General features: G+C 40.9%; 1 protein-coding gene across 1 annotated transcript in view; it reads right to left on the reverse strand.

Annotated features, from left to right (window-relative positions):
* The window catches only part of LOC138591548 (mucin-2-like), a 95,161-nt gene extending 90,405 nt beyond the window's left edge, over window positions 1–4,756 (reverse strand). The window contains exons 1-2 of the mRNA XM_069662219.1: window positions 4,687–4,756; window positions 3,921–4,173 (exon numbers count right to left, since the gene is read on the reverse strand). Coding sequence (XP_069518320.1) covers window positions 3,921–4,173; window positions 4,687–4,756 — 323 coding nt within the window. The remainder of the gene's footprint in view (window positions 1–3,920; window positions 4,174–4,686) is intronic.
* Between the last annotated feature and the right edge of the window lie 16,450 nt (window positions 4,757–21,206).

Raw genomic sequence — 21,206 nt, forward strand, 5'->3', positions numbered from 1 at the left:
TAGTACGACATCCGGGTGCTTTTGGCATACTGCACATTTTGCTTTTGTTTGCATACTGCATACTACACACTACATTTTGGCCAAATTAGTACGTTCTGCTAGTATACTATGGCATTTTGAACACACCATATCTCAAGCATTTTTCAAGGCTGGTCTTCCATTTTAAACTCCTCCTCATCACCTCCCCAGTCATCTTCCTCACCTCCAGACTGACTCTCATCAGCTCTAACACCTCTAACCTCCTCAGTCATCTTCATCATTTCATCCTTCTACTCTCAAGACATTAAACATGTCTATTCAGTTAAGCCTCAGCTTCCAACATACAAAGAATTATTCAACATCTGTCATTCAACACACAGCAATTCAGTTAGCTTCAGCTTCTTTCAACCTCTTTCATACATTGCTTTTATTTATTCAATATTCAAGCGCAGCATTAGCAGTTTAATGTAAGCTCTTCAACAACATATTCCATATCTTTCATACTTATATTCATGCAACTTTCAAGCACAGCATTAGATCTATTAGCGGTGTAGATGCTATATTCAGCAGACAGCATTCACACCGCAATTTCTTCAGAAATTGCATTTTCTAGTTGGCTTTTTAACCATATGTATTATCTGTTGTTGTTGTTCTTCTTCTTTATAATGCAACAAGAACATATGCTGTTGCTGTATGTTGTTGTTGTTTTTGTTGTTGTTGTTGCTCTGTCTGGCTGTCTCTAGCCTGCATCTCCCTCTATCCCATTTTTCCGCCCATCCAGTCTAGGCAGATTGCTGTTCAACATGAGTATGGTTCTGCTTAGGGTTTCTGCCTGTTAAGTTTTTCTGCCACTGTGCCAAATGTTGCTAAGTGCTAAGAGTACAGTCTAGACCTGCTCTTTTTGTAAAGTGTCTTGAATAACTTTGGTTGTGATTTGGCGCTATACAAATAAAATTTGATTGATTGAATGTTCGACAGCCCACCACTAATGTTTTAGTCCTGTCTTGCCTCATTAAAGGGGCTATATGTAAGATTTTACATATGTTCATCAATCAAATATCATTTTTTATTGTCAATGTGTGAAGAGATAGGTGAGGTTAAAGTAGACTGATAAATTCAGACCTTCCCCAACTTCCTCCATTGGCCCTAACAACCTATGGGCTGATTTTTATGAAAAGCACTCGAGATGTTTTTCCCAGGAAACAAGAGGATGTGACAACAGTGAGCAACACGAGACGACACAAGCTGTGAAATGGAGATGTGGATAATGCCAACAAATGACCGGCACCCACAGCACCAACACAAACTACACACAAGCTATTTTTCTCTCACAGCACAAGTGCTTCATCCCAGTTACCGTGTTACTAGGAATGAGGATTTTCTGAAAGTTACATATAGCGCTTTTAACAAAAACAAAACATAAGTGTCAGAGTTTCTATTTTCACTGATCTATCTTTAGCTCATCAACATCAACAATTAGATTAATGCAAGATTAGATGAGATAAGACAAGCTTTATTGATCCCCCAAAGGGGATATTTACTCGTTAGTGAGACTTCTCCTTGAGCGATACGTCTGTGTCTGGTTACACAAAAGGATCTTACTTTGTAAAAAAAAAAGGGACGATCTTTGTAGGGATCATTTCCGTAATGTGGTCAGAGCCTGTCAGTGGCAAAAGCAAGCACTTTTTTTGGTGGACGTACTTTGATGAAGTCTTGCTCTGAAATCACGCGGTTGGTTTCCCCCCTCTGATCAACAGGCTGTGCTGCATTCTTTCTTTCATGTGCCCAAGACCACAGGAACCTCACAGGCAACTATCTATCGAGTAAGTAGACCTAAAATTACATGCATCTAATTTCTTTACCTAGAAATGTCACTATTTCTGGTTACACAAAAAGGATCTTACTCTTGAAGAAAATTACGATGTTTGTAGGGATCATTTCTGTAATGTTTTCTGACACCTGGAGTAACAATCTGACCCTGTCAGTGGCAAAACCTTTGGAAATACTTTGATCAGGCGCAATTGCCCCAGTCTGTACCGTGGCTACGACAGAGGCTACTTACTGGACCAATTCCAAAACTTTTTGCTCCTATGAGTCATTTTGACACACAAATTTGTACAAATACACTGAAACAAATTTCTGTAATTTCTACAGTAAAATCTCACATTAACTTCTTGTTCTGTCTTTATGTTTAACAGTATTTCGCAATGCATAATGGGTCCGAAATTATTACAATATAAGACAGCATTTTTCCACATCAAGATATTGTAAAATTACAGGCAAGTGTTATGTATGGTTTTTGAATACTGTGTTTTAATACTGTCGCGCTGTGTGCCGTTTACCGCAACGGACAGGGAAAGCGGCATACTGCGGACTGTTTTTTATTTTTATTTTTTTCAGATTATTTTTTTGGCCTTTGGCTTTTATTTATAGGACAGCTGAAGATAGACAGGACATGTTAGGAGTAAAGAGTGGGGGATGACATGCACCAAATGATCGGCAGACCTGCGATCAGTGCGACGAGGACTGTAGCCTCTGTACATGGGGCGCCTGCTCTACCGACTGAGCTAAACAGCGCCCCGATACTGCCGACTGTTTGACGCCTAGAAACAACGAGTATGAGCCAATCAGATTCAGAGTCGGGCAGTACAAACCAATCTGAGGCACTGAGAGGAGGGATTCACAGACAGACCCGAAAGGAAGAGAGCACCGAGATCAATCTACAATGCATTATGGAATAAATATTGTATCCTGATTTAGAAAAAAAGGGAATTTGAGACAGTGTTTTTGGGTTAAACAATTAGCTTGTGTTATTCGAGGCAAGCATCATTAATGCTGGCTAAGCAGTTAAAATTGCACAACCTTAAATGTCAACAAATGTGAGAGTAATGCAACATTATTCGTGTTTTGTATCATTTAGCTACGGGTGCAAGGGAAACAAGACCTTCTGAGATCACCCGCAAGTATCATTAAAGGAGATTTTCAGGTGAAAACGCTATTTTATGTTATATGCTTGAATATATATATATATATATATATATAAACAAACAGTGTGATTTAAGTGTGAGTTGGAGTGAATTGGGCTAGTTATAACTTTTGTATGAGGTGGTTCTTTTCATTTCATTTTGTGATTTCAGTCTCATTGGACTCAACCCATCCAGTCAGATCAAGACAGCAAATTTGGTCAGACTCAAGTAATCACGCTTGCACCTTCCCAATTGAGATTCACTTTTTTAATCAGTAGAGTTTAAGAAAGAGGTATGAACAGGCTGGGCTACTTGTAATTTGTTTTGTCTAAGGTGTGAAAATATTGAATTTCATCTGTCTTTCACTGTTAGTTGGAAGTTGTTCACAGTATCTCTCATGTTCTAATGTTGAGGTCAACTGGAATGAATTATTGAATTTTAATAATTCTTTGCAGCTCTGACTCGTGTTTTATTTCACAGGTGAAGAGAAGCATATTAAATGTTGAAGTTTGAATTGTCACTTTACAATATGCATAATTTACAAAGCTAATGTAAAAAAGTAAATAATTGTAAAAAGATTTTACAAGAGTATATTGTTATTGTGAGATTACAGGTAAAACCTGTAAAAACACTGAATTGTTGTAATTTCTTTACAACATAAACTTGTAAACAGTATACTGTAACATACTGGATTTTGCTTTCACAGTAAGTTTGAGTAATCTCACAGGACTTTATTGGCAACTTTATTGGCAGGTATTTCTTGTTAATTCTACAGGTAATTATTTACAGTGTAGGGCCCAGGGTTAAAAATACAGAACTTCTCCTTTAAGAAACTCCACAGTAAACGTTCATGCTCAACCCGTCATGCAATACTAAGTGTAAATATTTGGTTTTAATCAATTTCTCAGTCTCAGACTAATTTAAGCAAAGAACACATGAGGTGAAGTGTGGTCACAAGGTTTAAACTGAACTCACGTTATGCGATCGACCCGCACAGTATTGTTGGACAGCTCCACATTGACAGGTCCCAGCTTCATGTTGATTTTGCTGATGACGGGGGACTTGATGTTTGTGTGTCTCAATTGGATGTTGAAATTCTCATAGGGTGCTTCACACTGCGAGGCCAGGACATGGTTACAGTCGGATGGCAGATGGAAGAATTTTCCATCAAAGGACTTTAAGTTATAATGTCCCCAAGTTGTGCACACGTGATCGATGTGAGCATCCACTGAAACAACAACATTATCACAGTATTAGCAGTTTATTGATCATTCAATCAAAAGACAATTATTTTGGAAAATTGTATTTTGATAAATAATTGGAGTCATATTTTAGCAATCATGTTAAACATGAGCTTGTTCTACAACTGTGAGGATTTGCATTCTTTATGACACATGAATGAGTCTTTGGATTAGGATCAAGATTTTTTCACAATTTAAGGACTTCTTATAGACGATATGACAAATCAATTTATTGTTAAAATAATTAGATTAAAGTCATTTTTATTTGCAGTCCGACATTTACTTCAAATGTAGGGGTCAAAGTGTGTCAATTATATTAAATAAGACCCCAAGAGTATCTCAGGACATTTAACAGAATATACAGAGGATAAGTATGAAAAGGTATTAAACATCTGAATTTGAAGTTTTCTTTCCTCCAGCACACACAAACATGAACTTTTGTTCAAAGAACAACATCTAGTCTTCCTCTGTGTGACATGTTCCATGAGGTGTTAACTTACCAGGGAGAGAGCCGAAAAACAGCGTCAGGTAGATGAGCCACAAAGTGGATTGGAGTTCTGTGGTCCCCATGTTGGTCCTGAGGACTGACACTCTATGAAAGACTCACCTGGAGGATGTCATTTTATATCCTTCCAGTCAAGGTGGAGCTACACAACTTCCTTTAGGTAAGAGTGAGAGAAAGAGGAATCTTCACTTTCAATCCCTCCCTTATTCTAAATATCAGTGTGGTTGGACTGTGACATTTGCACGTTTAATTAGTACCTGACAAGGTTCACAAAATGATTACTGTTTGCTCAGCAAACATGTCCTCATCTCCATCACTGTACAAAGCAGCTTTTTCACCCTACAGGCCTCTAATGACCCATCTTTTATAATCAATACACACATCTTTATTTGCAAGCTCTTTGAGTGATGTGTCAGTATGTTGAATGACACAGAAGGCAGAATATGCCTGAAAATTATTTCAACATGCATGGAGTGTGATGGGTTAAATGATTTGCTCTGGTGGAGCTTTTCTGCAGTCACGCATTTAAAGGTTAACCAGATCCTGGTTTCTGTTCAATGTCACACAATTTAAAAAGTCCTTTCAATATTGACCAAAACCGCCACCCCTCCCTAAGCTAAATCTAGCTGTGTAATGTGTATCATTTCTGGAGATGGTGACGCCACCCATCCTGCAACACAAATGGTAAAATACATATTCCAATGAAAAGGTGTGTGTGTGTGTGTGTGTGTGTGTGGGTGCGGGTGCGTGTGTGTTTTAGGAGTGGCTGAGGCTCAGTGGTAGAGTTGGTCGTCGCTCAATTGGAAGGTTGGGGGTTCTCTGACTGCTACAGTCACATGTCGAAGTGTCCTTGGGAAGGCACTGAACTCCAAATTGCTCCCGGTAGTATAGCAGGGTATGAATGTGCATAGATCTGATTGGACGCACTTAGGCCTTTGCCATCAGTGTGTGAATGTGTGTGTGTGTGTGTGTGTGTGTGTGTAAATGGTTGAATGTGACATGTTGTGTAAAAGCAGCTTTGAGTGGTCGCAAGACTAGAAAAGCGCTATATCAGTACAGTCCATAAATGTTACTGTTACTGTTGGATAAATCACATACTATCACAGAAAACTGAAATGAAAGTCTGCCTACGGTTCCTGTCTGTGTGCTGGAGGGCCTATTTCTCTCTGCCTGATGGTGGTATGTGTGTAATGTATTTGGCTTCCCCAGAATGAATCACTTTGCACGTTATAAAAGATCTTAAATGTTGCTGGTAGTTTTTACAAATAAAAGTATTGTTTGTTGTGTATGGTGAGAGTGGACATGTATACAGATGCAAAGTACTGAAATTAGCGGAGGACATCAATAGACAGTTAAGTTTCTTAGCCTGCTTACTCTTTGTAGCTGTGTATATGTGTGTTGATTGTGTGTGCGTAAATCTGACTCAGACAGCAGAGAACAGAAACATGACACGGAAACGTCGATGAGACTCCCAGCATAGTTTTTATTTATATTATGACAAAGAAGTTCCAGACATTTTCAGGCTTTCTAAACTGAAAATCAACCAGCACTTGGCTGGTATACATTTCAGACCCTGTGTGATGGCCCTGCACTCATGTGTTTTTATTGTTATTTATTTATTTTTTGCCACATTTTGAATGTCTTGAGAGCATGACACAGAGCCCACACATGACCTAAACCCTTGTCTAATCATTCCACAACCAAAGATTATGCCCTCACAACAATTTAAACGGGTTTGTTTTTAAATAAATAAATAAAAATGTTAATAGACAGCCGTGGCCCAAGGCATGAAAACGTCTGTGCCATTCATGCCAACACGATATCTCAGAAATGCCTTGTGGAAATTTCTTCAGATTTGGCACAATTGTCCACTTGGACTGAAAGATGAACAGAATACATTTTGGTGATCAAAGGTCAAGGCCACTGTGACCACACAAAACATGTTTCTGGTTAAAACTCCAGAATTTCTACACTAATTATGATAAAAGTTAGCACAAACGTCCTCTTGGACTCAATAATGATGTGATTAGATTTTGGTGGTCAAATGTCAAGGTCACTGTGATCTCACGTCCTTTCCATTCTTGTGAACACGATATTTCTGGAATGTCATGAAGAAATTTCTTTGGCACAAACGTCTACTTGGACTCAAGGATGAAATGAGTAGATTTTGGTGGTCAAAAGTCAAGGTCATTGTGACCTCACAAAACATCTTTGTGGCCATAACTGAAGAATTCATACGCTAATTATGACAACATTTCACACAAACACAAGGTTTAAAAAGATGAAGTGATGACATTTTATACTCAAAAGATGAAAGGTCAACTTCACTATGACAGCATTATGCTTTATATTGTGACTCCAATCCAATTGATTTAGACCCCAAGGTACTTGTTTGAATCCAACCTTTTCACTTCCTCTTACTGGATGACAACTAGGACAGGGGGGCTCCTTTTTCTCTGGTAATCCACAACAAACTCTTTGATCTTGCTAATACTGACATTGAGATGATGATAATTGCAATGCAAATGAAATGAATGTGTCAAAGCTCTTTATCAGTACTCTCTCTTCCTCTGGAAAAACAGTAAGGGCAGCATATTTCACACTGGAAAATATTCACTGGAATCATACATGTCGCTACAGTATTAACTTTATACCTTTTGTTTAATAACACCTAGAGTGTACACAGACAGAAATATAACTTCAACTTGACGTGGAGGCATACAACGGCAAGGCAGTAATTCTAGTTTCTAGCAAGATTTAAAATATGATTATTCATGTCAGTATGGGCCAATTTCACGGATATCCCTTTTCCACCAAGGCAGTTTCAGGGTCAGTTCCAGGCTGGTGCTCAATTGCAAACCATTTTTTTGTGTTTCGACTGAAAATTAACCTGCTCCCGGCCAGGAAAACAGGTTCCAGAGCAGCCCTAACTCTTTGCTGGTCTAAAACTGCAAACCGCTTATGTCAGGGGCGAGGGGCAGGGTTGCCGTGACCAAAGAGACAAACTAAATGAGAGTGTCCATTTTTCTACATTCAGCTATATAAATCAATGAAGGTTTAGAATACAAAGGCGAAGCAGTGGTCGGCCGAGGAGACGAGCTGCCTCCTTGCAGTTTGGTGCTCGGTGTGCCGACTCACAGGGGCTTTAAACTCGGTGACAGTCATTTTGGAGTCGATGGTTAAGGACTTGTTACACTACAGAGCTCTGCTGATAATGATAAGTTCTCTTTTTGTTTGCCTTGTTACCAGACATGCATTACTAGGCTGTGTTTGGCGTACTACTCATTTTCAAATTGATGTTTGGTTAAACTCTGTAGTTATATTTGGGTAATGTTAGCTCACCAACTTCTAGCTAGCTTGCTAGCATTAGCATGCTTCTAATGTGCTACATTTTGCTACTGGCAAATAAACTGACGTCACTTAACATTTGACTCCCAGGCAAGCATTGTGTGCAATGGAAAAATGTTGTTCATTGTTCTCATTGTTTTGTTTACAGAATTGTCTGCAGTCGATGATACCGAGGCCCACGCGACGCTGCAGCCACCGCTGATGTTAACTTCGCCTGCACCATCGAGCAGCTCTGCCACAGTTAAAATCCATGTTGTATAAAGCTTGTACACATGTAGCCTATGAACGTTATAAATGAAACGGTATATAAACGGTAAAAATGAAATGAAGAGACCCGTCTGTGATTCAGTGCTTTTTTAATCAATAGAGAAACAAGTAATGACCAAATTGATCGCTTTAACACAAAGACAACAAGTTTGTTAGACTGTGTAGTTTTGAGAAAGAAAAATGTCACTCGTCCCTTCTTATGTGAAGTTATCGCCATATTCCTCACATATGTTGTGAAGTACACATCAGGTTTCAGTCTGCCAGTATAGGAAAATGTTTCAGGAACCGATCTTGCATTAGGTATGCCAGCGGGTCACTGATCAGGTTATGTCCAACATCACAGCTTGAGATGGTCACTTTGTATTGCCCCAGAGACTCCCCTTCGCTGAGGGAATCCAGATGAGAGTGTTTAGGAACTATGGCGTCGTGTACACTGCCTGAAAAACGTAGTAAAAAGATAACTGATTTGTTTAATAGACACCAGTTTATTCAACGCTAAATAACAAGCTAAATTGAGCTAGCGGGCTATCAGAGAGGCTAACGACATCTTTCGTTCAGTCTTATTAAGTATAAAAATGGGTAGATCATTACCTTTCTAAAAAGTCACCGTCCATGGAAAGCACGACAAGTAGCTCAAATGTGTTGGACAGGCACTGAGAGGTCGGCAGCCTGTTGCTGCAGCTCCGAGCCACTATTTCTTATTTTGACTCTTTTTACTATTTTTTTTAATATTGTTTCACTATTTCTCACTATTTCTTGTTAACTTGTTTTGCACTTCTCCAGTGTTTTAGTTGTAGTGTTACTGGTGGAGTATTACTTTGTTTTTGGACTTTTGTTTTTACGGTGTTTACAGTGATCACCTACACACGTTAGGAACTTCTGCGCTGCAGACATGAAGCCGGTGTTTCCTCAACACGCATCCCAGAGGAGATATGGAGAGGCAGTCGCCGCGGGAAGAAAGCCGGCGTTAAAGTCGAAGAGACGAAGAGTCGAAAACCTTTCCTGCCATCGATCATTATGGGGAACGTTATTACGTGAGGTCAACAAAGTAGACAAACAGCTTTAATGAACAGTCAGCGTGTCTACAGGGAGTGCAGTTTGCTTTGATTCTTTATTAACTCTAAATGGTGTCATCTCGGACATGTTACTGTGAAGGACTGTATATGTACTCCCGATTTTGAACTGATTGCGGTAGGATTAAGACCATACTATCTGCCACGGGAGTTCTCACATGCCATTGCTATTGCTGTTTACATCCCACCATCGGCTGCAGCGGCCAGCGCAAGTGGTGTCATACACTCTGTGTTCGCGGGACTACAATCCCAGCGCCCTCATATTGATCAGTGGGGATTTTAATCATGTCTCCCTCTCTCTTGTCCTGATGAACTTTAAACAATATGTGGACTGTGCAACGAGAGGAAGCAAAACCCTGGACATGCTGTATGCCAACGTGAAGGAGGCATACAGCTCTTCTTCTCTCCCCCCTCTTGGAGAATCAGATCACAACCTGATACACCTTGAAACCACCTACAGGCCACTGGTGAAACAGCAGGCGGCCAGAACAAGGACTATTAAGGTTTGGCCCTGCTTTAATGTCACAGACTGGGAGCTGTTCCAGGAGGACTACGGAGATGACATTGGGGGTCTCTCTCATTGCATAACAGACTACATCCGTTTCTGTGAGGACACCATTCTCCCATCTAAAAAGGTTTGTTGCTTCCCCAACAATAAACCATGGATCAATAAGGAGATTAAAGGCCTTCTCAACAGCAAGAAGAGGGCCTTTTATGGCCAAGGATCGTGAGGAGCCCATGGCTGTCCAAAAGGAGTTCAAGAGGAAATTGAGAGAGGCCAAGAACAGCTACAAGGATAGGATTGAGGCCAAGATAGGACAGAACAGTACAAAAGGAGGTGTAGAATGGAATGAAACAGATGACAGGCTGCAGCAAGCCTGCACCCAGAGTTGAAGGAGACCCAGAATTTGCTGCTTATTTTGGACTAATTTATTTTCAGTTTTGCAATGGACACAAACATATCAATATACAAACAGTATATAGACATAACATATGGTAAGGCGTGAAGGATAAACTTCATTACCCTATCAAAGAAGAACCCACCCCCTCCACCATCCCGAAGAAAATACAAAAACAAACATACAGTCAGTGTGCAAAGTCAATACAAACAACTATATTAAGTACTTGGTGTAAGAAATGTACCGATATGGTCTAAATATGGCTGCCAGAAGAGTGTTGTATCGTTTTCTGAGACAATATGCAATTTTTTCCAGGGGGATGCAACTATTCATCTTCAAAGACCACCTGTCAATAAAAAGAGGGAAGTCAGATTTCCATGACACTGCAATGCACTTCTTGGCCACACATAGAGCAACTTCCATGAATTTGAGTTGTGTACTGTTTAGAGAACCGCAAATACATGTAAAGTTCCCCTATAAACACGGCTCAGGGTCCAGTGGAACACTAACTCCTGCGATCCTGGTTAAAGTGGAGCAGATATCATGCCAGAAAGGCCTCACTTTGGTACAGTGCCAGGTACAGTGCAGAAAGGAACCAACTTCAGTATCACATCTGAAGCACATCTCTGACAGGTCAGATTTGAATAAATTGAATTTTTCTGGGGTGAGGTATAATTGATGTAGAATATTATAGTTAATCAGTCTATACCGGGCATTGATAGCAGTTAACAAGCTGTTTTGACATAAATCTGCCCAAGACTGTTCATCAATTGTAACATTAAGATCTGACTCCCATTTCAATTCCAGACTTATGCAAACCTGGTTTTGGCCCCTCATTCATCAACAGGCAATACATTTTAGAAATGAATTTATATGTGCTCCCCTCATAAAGAAATCTCTCAACATCATTCATGACAGGCAGAGTCATTTCAGGACCCAGATTAGCTCTCAGAAAGGATCTTATCTGGAGATAACAGGAAAAGGTCTGATTGGACAAGTTATATTTCCTCTTCAGGTGTTCAAATGACATGAAGAGTCCTTTGTCGAAGCAGTCCTCCAAGTGTTGGATTCCTTTGTGATGCCATATATACAAAATCTTATTGTCAAGAGTCATGGGAAGAAGTTCATTTTGTTTTAACGGTGTTTTAGGTGACAATCCCACCTTCAATCCAAGACTTTTGTGAACCTCATACCAAATTTTAATCAGATGCCTCAGTATGAGGTTATCTGTCCTGTTGTTTACAGTTCCAGAATTATGCTTATAAATGAAGTCACTGTGGACCTTTTCTTTCAGGGAATGCAGTCCGATTTGTGTCCAAGAAGGGGCGTCACTGCCCTCAAAAAGGGATGAAATGAACCTCATTTGAGCTGCCAAGTAGTAGTTTTTAAAACTGGGTAGTCGAAGTCCCCCTAAACCATAGTCCCACGTTAACTTTCCCATGGATATCCGGGGTACTTTACAGTTCCATATGCATTGTCTAACATATCTATTGAGAGTTTTCAAAAATGATTATGGTAATGGAATGGGCAGGGATTGAAACAAATATTGCAATCTTGGTTGTACATTCATTTTAATACAATTAACTCTGCCGATCAAGGTGAGAGGCAAACCCATCCACTTACTTAAATCATCTTCAATTTTACTGAGCAGTGGGAGGTTATTCAGTTAATACAGGTTTTTGAGGTTGTTGTCTACAATTATCCCAAGATATTTCATACCATCCATAGGCCATCTAAATGGACTCGTGCGTTGGAGGTTGGAGTGATCAATGGAATAATTTCACTTTTTTCCAAATTCACCTTATAACCTGAAATACTACCATAGGTATTTAATATAGTTTGTAATTTGGAAAGAGAGTTACCAGGGTCTTTTAAGTATAAAATAACGTCGTCTGCCAGGAGATTAATTTCATGAACACCTACCTGAAAGCCCTTTATATCAGGATCTTGTCTAATTGCTTCAGCTAAAGGCTCAATTGCCAAGACAAAAAGTGTTGGCGACAAAGGGCATCTCTGTCGACTCGATCTGCTTAAAGGGAATGTAGATGAAATCTGTCCACTGGCGCTGATTTTTGCCTGGGGTTTATGGTAGAGAGTTTGAACCCAATTAATAAATAATGGGCCGAACCCAAACTTGGCTAATACTTTAAATAAATATGGCCACTTTAACCTATCAAAGGCTTTTTCAGCATCTAAAGTCGCAGCTATACTGGGTTCTGTTTCAGATTTTGTTAAGTGAATAATATTAAAGAGCCTACATAGGTTATTAGCTGAGGAGCGCTTTGAAATAAAGCCGCTCTGGTCTGGATTTATTAGTTGTGGCAGGTATTGGCCAAGTCTGTTAGCCAAGGCCTTGGAAATCAATTTTTAATCTGTATTTAACAATGAAATTGGCCGATAGGAAGAGCATTTCAATGGATCTCTGTTTCTCTGTGAGAAGTGGGAGGAGTAAATCCTTAAATTCCCTGTAAAATTCTGGAAAACCATCTTCTCCTGGTGATTTTTTTTTTGCTTGTAATGAGCCCAGAGCTTTTTCAATTTCTTTTAGTGTGAGGGGTAGATCAAGACTATTTTGGTCTTCCTGGCCAAGTTTGGGCAGTTCAATCGTGGACAAAAATTAATCAATGTTACTCAGGTTTTCTGGTGGTTCTGATGTGTATAAGTGTGTGTAAAACTGTTTGAATAAGTCATTAATTTCTGTTGGGTTATATGATACAGAACCTCTTTCAGTTTGAATTGAATTAATCGTCTTAGAGCTTTCTTCTTTTCTTAGTTGCCAAGACAGAATTTTGTGTGCCTTTTCTCCCAGGTCATAGTATTTTTCTTTGCTTCTCAAAATGTTCTTTTTTATTTTATAAGTATGCAATGTATTATATCGAAGCTTTTTAGTTACTAATAACTGGTGTACTTCTTTAGACCTGGATTGTTAAAACTCCCTTTCCAGTTTTAAAATGTCTGTTTCCAATTCTTCTATTTCTGCCATGTATTTCTTTTTGATACCTTTGGTATAAGAGATTATTTGTCCCCTTAAAAAGGCTTTAAGTGTGTCCCATAATATAAAACTATTGGGAGCAGAAGCATAGTTTGTCTCACAGAACAGCCCAATCTGATCTCTCATGAATGTGCACAAATCTGGTTTATGAAGTAGAGTAGCGTTCAGACGCCATCTATATGTATTTGTAGCTTTTTCTGGCATATAAATGGACAGGGTCAGAGGTGAGTGATCTGATAGTGTTCTAGATAAGTACTCAGATTCTACTGCTCTGTGGATCAACTGTGTCGACAACAGGAAAAGATCAATCCGCGTAAAAGAGTAATCTCGGGTGTGAGGGTGCATCTTTCTCCACACATCAATTAAGTTTAATTCTGTCATGAATTCTATGGTGATTTTAGCTGCTTTAGATTTGGATAGCGATAGAGCTGACTTATCCAGGGGAGGATCCAGACAGAAATAAAAGTCACCCCCTATAAGAATGTTTTACCGTCCTCCTGACACCTTCAAGAATATGTCTTGAACGAATGAATCATCATCATAATTGGGTGCGTAAAGATTCCAGAGTCCAGGGTTCTGAGTAGATCCGACAATTCACTAAAACATATCTCCCCAATGTATCAACAACAGTTTCTCCAATTGTTACTGGGGTGTTATTTATTAAAACACCCACTCCCCTGGCTTTAGAGTTAAAGGATGATGATATTACATGCCCTACCCAATCCCTCTTCAATTTCTATGCTCCAGTGGTGTCAAATGGGTTTCTTGTATAAAGGCAATGTCTATTTTCAGTTTTTTTAAATGTGTTAGGACTCTCTTCCGTTTGACAGGTCCGTTTAACCCATTCACATTAAAACTCACAAATTTTACTACTCTGTTCATCAATAGTGAATAATTTTACAGAGATATTGCCCCATCCATAAGACAGAGGTTTCCCATACAACCAAGTAGTATAAAGTAAAGCACTGACCATATGAAAAAACACACAACATCATCCCACCCCGCCTTGTGCCTGCCCGAACCTGGTATACAGCATCCCATATTTATCTCAAAGGGAGCTACTGGGCAAGTAACTAGACTATTACCACTAGCCCCCTCCCCGCGACATTATAATAACATGAACCATATGATACCGCGAAGTAAAGCTATTAAAGCAAGGAAAATATAAACAGTACAGTACAGCACCTCAGGCTGTGTGGACATGGCAGCAGTTCAAAATGGGCCATTGTAATAACACGTGTATATAAAACTGTTTATAGAGAGGTCCCAATGCTGCAAAGAGCTGTTCAGCTGTTTTGAACAAATAGTTGCCTCACCTCGGCACAACCGTGAATTAAGTGAAGAATGTCAATGTGTGGATTTACTCCCCTTCTCGTACATTACTCCTTCCCAGTGACCTTGCCGCCTCCATCGGGTCCGCGAGGATTCTGGGCGCCCCACCATCTCGGGGGTAAACATAAAGCTTGGTTGGGTACCGCAGGGTGTGTTTTATTCCTTCGTCGCGCAGAGCCTGTAGCACTTCTTTGAAGGCGCGGCGCTGAGCCATGACCTCGCTGGTGTAATCCGGGAAGATAAGGACCTTGCCTCCCTTGTGCTCCATGGACTGTTGTCTGTCAAGGCAAAGAATCAACTCCTTCTCCTGGAAGTGGTGGATGCGTGCCAGGATGGTACACGGTTTGGCGCCGATGGCCGGCTTTGGCTGGAGGGAGCGGTGCGCCCGGTCGACTTTAACTGGATGTGGAAAGTGTTCCTCACCAAGTAGTTTGGGGATCAGCCTGGAGACGAATTCAGTGGATCTACCTTCCTCCACACCCTCTTGTATCCCCACGATTTTGATGTTGTGTCTCCGGGAGCGGGCCTCCAAGTCAAGCACCTTGTTGTGAAGCTGAGTGTTGCGTCCCGCCAGCTCGGTGCATTTAGCCTCGAGCGCCAGTGTTGGAAAAAATTTTGAAACTTTATAATCAAATGTTTTAGAGTTGAAGTTATATAATCAAAAATGTTATAATGATATGTTTTAGTTGAAACTTTATAATCAAATGTTTTAGAGTTGAAGTTTTATATCTATATATAACATTTATAAATTAAATGTTTTAAAAGTTAAAGGTCTTATAGTCTAATGCCTTAAAGTTAACTTTTCTATAGTCTTATGCCTTCAAGTTAGTGTTTTTATAGTTAAAATGTCTTAAAGTTAACGTTTCTATAGTCTAAAGCCTTAAAGTGAAAGTTTTACAGTCAAATGTCTTAAAGTTAAAGTTTTAGAGTCAAATGTTTTATAGTTAAGGTTTTACAGTCAAATGTTTTATAGTTAAGGTTTTATAGTCAAATGTTTTAAAATAAGTTTTCATAATCTAAAATAGAATCCTAAGCTGAAAAACTTGCTGGGCTCAGTATAAAAGCCCCCCCCCCCCCGAGCCCCCCCCCCCTATCTGTTGTACAGTGCATGAGCGTGCCTAATTGGCCGGAGTGAGGAAGAGTCCTGCGGAAAAGTTGGAAATGGGTTGAGCAAAACTGAAAGGAAACAAACTGTGGGAAGAGAGCCAGAGCGAGGGGGGTGGGGGGGCTCCAACAGGTGTTGTTACATGCTGAAGCCCAGTGAGGGAGGGGTTTAGAGTATATAAGACCCGAGCGGCTGACCTGTGGGCAGTCTCATCCGGATGGACTCGGGTTTATTTGTTTGTATTTATACAGGAATAAACTATTTTTGCATCAGATTCTGCCAGTCTCTAGTGTTTGCTTGTCTGAGTTTTTGAAGACTTTGATTATAGTTTGAAGAGTTTTTCAACCATGTTTTCTATCTATTGGAGATTGAAATTATGTGGCTGACAAGAGGGTTTGGGGAACTTTTTTGCACAACATTTGGCTAGCCAGCCCAGGAGTTGTGCAGACGTTTGGGGCAGCGCCTGGTTGTGTCCTGCATTACAGCAATATTGGCCAACAAACAAACAGAGGTAAGCAGGTTATTTCTGCATAATTCGGACTGTGTTTTGAGTGCGGGATCCTCCCAGGTACATTTGGAAAATCCAAATCAATAATTACGCACCAATATCCTTGCTTTTAATTGACTATTATACAAAAACAGATTGAATCAAACCAAGAGCGCTGAGACTAAAATTCCATCTCAGCAGGATCTGATGCAATGATTTATGTTTGTCTGTGTCTATGTATGTTTGTCTATTGTCTGTTTGTCTGTAACTAACGCAATCATGGTGTGGAAGGTGTTTATGGGATGAGATATAGCTGCAAATGGCTATAGTGTTGGACTTCTGTCTGCTTTTCTCCTTGAGAGAGAAAGTGTAGAGAGAGTTAGATAGTGGAGCTGTTGAAAGGTTTTAGTAAGTGAAATGAAAGAAATGTAGTCAAGTGGGTGTTTGAGGCAGAGACTGTACTCTGTGCTTGTGAAAAGATAAGGTTGAGAGGGAGTGTGGAATACAGTAACCGTGGCTCTTGTGTGTGTGCATGAAATTGTATTGTGAGCTCATTGTTTTGTTGCGTCTAGATGTATGTTACAGAATGTAAGCTTACTATAGGAGTGTGGTGCATTGTGTGTTAAAAAAGTTTGTTTAATGTTTGTGGTTCAAACAAACAGAAGTGTTTTTTTAAATTTTTTCAATCTTTGGTTCAGGTTTTGATTATTTCTTTGATTTTATATACCCCCAGGCATAAACTCCCCATGAGAGGAGTGTAGATGGTGGGGCGGTTAAAGAGTTTTTTTTATCTTTGGTTCAGGTTTTGATTATTTCTTTGAGTTTGAGAGAGTAATGAAATTATCTCGAGGTACACCAGGTGTAACATCCGTGAAGTGATACGGGGTCAGTGTGGTGGAAGAGATAAATGAGATTGGCTTCGCCAAGTGTTACGTCTGTGAAGTGATACAGGGTCAGTGTGGTGTAAGGAATCTCAGGGCGCCAACAGAGGATAGTTGCCGCGAGAGCGACGCTGGCCAGATGTACATACAATTAACCAAAAGTTTCTGTGTTTGTGATTAGTCTAGAATAGTGCATATCGAAAAATATTATGTAACTGCTGTAAAAAGTGCTTAGTACCAGAATCTGTAATATTTTAAAGTGTTTCATTAAATAAAAGACAACTTTAGGGAGAGAGAGAGTGAATAAAGCTGTGAGTGCAGGTTAAGGGAGGGGGAGATAACGAGAGCACTTCTGCCGTGAGGAGTCAGGGCGGAAGGTGGGGGCCGTGTTTCTGGGCCCAGTAGTCGTGAGGGAGTGAAAGAACCTCTCCCTGTACACACAGAGAACAGTGGAAGAAGTGTGTGTGAAGAATAAAAGTGAGATATATAGGTAGAATAAAGCGAAAACAAGGATAGAAAAGGAGAAAGTTATTAAGAACAATAATAATAATAATTAAAGCTGCAAGCGGCGATGAACGGGCCCTCGCACTCGTGGCCACGTTGGGGCTTGTCGCGGCCGCGGGGTGTGCTGCAGACACGGGGTGCACCTCAGAAGCGGGGTGTGCATGAAGCACAGGATGTGCTGTAGCCACAGGCTGTCCACCAGTAGGGGCTGCTGTCAGCATGAGCACAATCAATATTTAGATCTGTTCACACCGGGACTGGCACCATACATGTGAAATTTGGAGGAGATTGAACAATGTATAGGAGACCTACTATTGCCTCTTTCCACTAGGTGGCGCTATGAGTATGTGCGAAAAATTAATATGGAGATCTGTTCAGCCTGAGACTATAATCATGCATGTGAAATTTGAAGCTGATATAACATTGTATGTGACAGGTAGTACTGGCTCTTGCCAGTAGGTGGCGCTATGAGTATGAGCGAAAAATGATTATGTAGACCTGTGCAGGCCGAGACTGTTGTCATGCATGTGAAATTAGGAGCTGATCGGACAATCTATGTGAGAGTTAGTACTGGCACTGCCCAGTAGGTGGCGCTATGACTATGAGCGAAAGATTAATATGTAGACCTGTTCAGGGCGGTACCCCCATAAAACCTGTGAAATTTGGAGCTGATCGGACAATGTATGTGAGAGTTAGTACTGGCTCTGCCCAGTAGGTGGCGCTATGACTTTGAGTGAAAAATGTATCTGTAGATGTGTTCAGGGCAGTACCCTCATCAAACCTGTGAAATTTGGTGGAGATTGGACAATATATATGAGAGTTGATACAGGCTGTCACCAGTGGGTGGCGCTATAGGATTGGTAATGAAAGGAGTGTGTAGATCTGTTCAGGGCGGGACTCTGATCAAGCATGTGAAATTTGGTGCAGACAGGATGAAGTACGGACGAGTTATCAATGCCTAAATGTTATGGCGAGGCATCATGGCGAAGGTTATATTCGTGGCGCCGCCAGGGTCACGCCCTCTGTTGTAACCCCACCAAGTTTTCTCACAGACCTTAATCAAGATCTTAAGAGTTTCCTGACATGAATTTGAGGTTAATATGTTTTACCACCTTGGAGGAGGGGCTTGTAGAGTACAACAAGTCACTTCCTGTTTCCAGTAGCGGGCGCTAGGCCTGATGGGAAATATTTTCCTGTAATTGTGTTGGGGCTGGGACTCTTGTCATACATGTGAAATATGAAGAGGATAGAAGACTGTATGTGAGAGTTACAGTGATTTTCATTTTTTGGCATTTTGCCCAAAAAACATCAGACTTTGACCCCCAGCCAAGGCCACGCCCATTCTCAAAAACTCAAGCTTTTGATAACTTTTAATCTTCAATGTGTTGTCAATAAACTGAGCGACTTTGAAAAGTCTGGGAGGAAGTCCCTAGGAGGAGTTCGTTAAAGTATGACCCCTGGAAATCGCCAAAAACACGTCTTATTTTGAAATTCAAAGCAAAATGGCTGACTTCCTGTTGGGTTTGAGGTATGGGTGCAAGAGGCTTTTTAGTGCGTCTTGGGCTGTTCAATATGCTTACCAAATTTCATACACCTAGGTGAAAGTAACCTCTATGGGGAGGCATTTTTGAAAATTTCTAGGGGGCGCTATGGAGCCATTTTGCAACAGTCATCTGCGAAACCCACAAAATATCAAATTTTTCACCAGCCCTGATGCACAGTCCAAATTTGATGAGTTTTGGGGCATGTTAAAGCCGCCAAATATGCGATTCATTTGGCACCAGAAACAAACAAACAAACAAAGAAAGAATAATAATAATTAAAGCCGCAAGCGGCGATGAACGGGCCCTCGCACCCGTGGCCACGTTGGGGCATGTCGCGGCCGCGGGGCGTGTCGCAGAAGCAGGGCGTGGTGCACCCACTGCATGTGTTGCAGCCAGGGACTGTGCACCAGTAGGTCGTGATATCTGCATCACCCAAATTCCTATGGAGATCTGTTCAGGCCGAGACTAAGATCATGCATGTAAAATTAGGAGCTGATCGGACAATCTATGTGAGAGTTAGTACTGGCTCTGCCCAGTAGGTGGCGCTATGACTATAAGGGAAAGAATAATATGTAGATGTGTTCAGGGCAGTACCCTCATCAAACCTGTGAAATTTGGTGGAGATTGGACAATGTATATGACACTTTATACAGACTCTGCCCAGTAGGTGGCGCTATGACTATGAGTGAGAAATGTATATGTAGATGTGTTCAGGGCGGTACCCTCATGAAACTTGTGAAATTTGGTGGAGATTGGACAATGTATATGAGAGTTGATACAGGCTGTCACCAGTGGGTGGCGCTATAGGATTGGTAAGGAAAGGAGTGTGTAGATCTGTTCAGGGCGGGACTCTGATCAAGCATGTGAAATTTGGTGCAGACAGGATGAAGTACAGGCGAGTTATCGCAGCCTTAATGTCATGGCGAGGCATCATGGCGAAGGTTATATTCGTGGCGCCGCCAGGGTCACGCCCTCTGTTGTAACCTCACCAAGTTTTGTCACAGACCTTAATCAAGGTCTTAAGAGTTTCCTGACATGAATTTGAGGTTAACATGTTTTACCACCTTGGAGGAGGGGCTTGTAGAGTAAAATATGTCACTTCCTGTTTCCAGTAGCGGGCGCTAGGCCTGATGGGAAATATTTTCATGTAATTGTGTTCAGGCTGGGACTCTTGTCATACACGTGAAATATGAAAAAGGCAGAAGACTGTATGTGAGAGTTACAGTGATTTTACATTTTTGGCATTTTGCCAAACAAACATCAGACTTTGACCCCCCACCAAGGCCACGCCCATTCTCAAAAACTCAAGCTTTTGATAACTTTTCATCTCCAATGTCTTGTCAATACACTGACCGACTTTCAAAAGTCTGGGAGGAAGTCCCTAGGAGGAGTTCGTTAAAGTATGACCACTGGATATCCACAAAAACACGCTTTATTTTGAAATTCAAAGCAAAATGGCTGACTTCCTGTTGGGTTATGGGCATATGTATATGAGACTTTTTTGTAGGTATGGACATGATACATATGCCTACCGAATTTCAGGCCCGTAGGTGAAACCTCCTTTAGGGGCTGAATTTTGCTAAAATTCTAGGGGGCGCTATAGAGCCATTTTGCCATTGCCATGTGGGAAACCCACAAAATATCAAATTTTTCGCCAGACCTGATGCACATTCCAAATTTGATGAGTTTTGGGGCATGTTTAAGCCGCCAAATTTGCGATTCATTGCGGATTAAAATAATAAGAAGAATAATAATTCCTTGCATTCCAAGAGGTCCTCGCCACTGCGTGCAGTGCTCGGGCCCTAATAATTAAAGCCGCAAGCGGCGATGAACGGGCCCTCGCACTCGTGGCCACGTTGGGGCTTGTCGCGGCCGCGGGGTGTGCTGCAGACACAGGGTGCACCTCAGAAGCGGGACGTGCATGAAGCACAGGATGTGCTGTAGCCACAGGCTGTCCACCAGTAGGGGCTGCTGTCAGCATCACCCAAATTCCTATGGAGATCTGTTCAGGCTGAGACTATAATCATGCATGTGAAATTTGAAGCTGATAGAACATTGTATGTGACAGGTAGTCCTGACTCTT

The sequence above is a fragment of the Semicossyphus pulcher genome, unplaced genomic scaffold (assembly GCF_022749685.1).
Source record: "Semicossyphus pulcher isolate SPU_LCO1_2020_fin unplaced genomic scaffold, fSemPul1.0.p SCAF_1, whole genome shotgun sequence".
NCBI classification, from domain to species: Eukaryota; Metazoa; Chordata; class Actinopteri; order Labriformes; family Labridae; genus Semicossyphus; species Semicossyphus pulcher.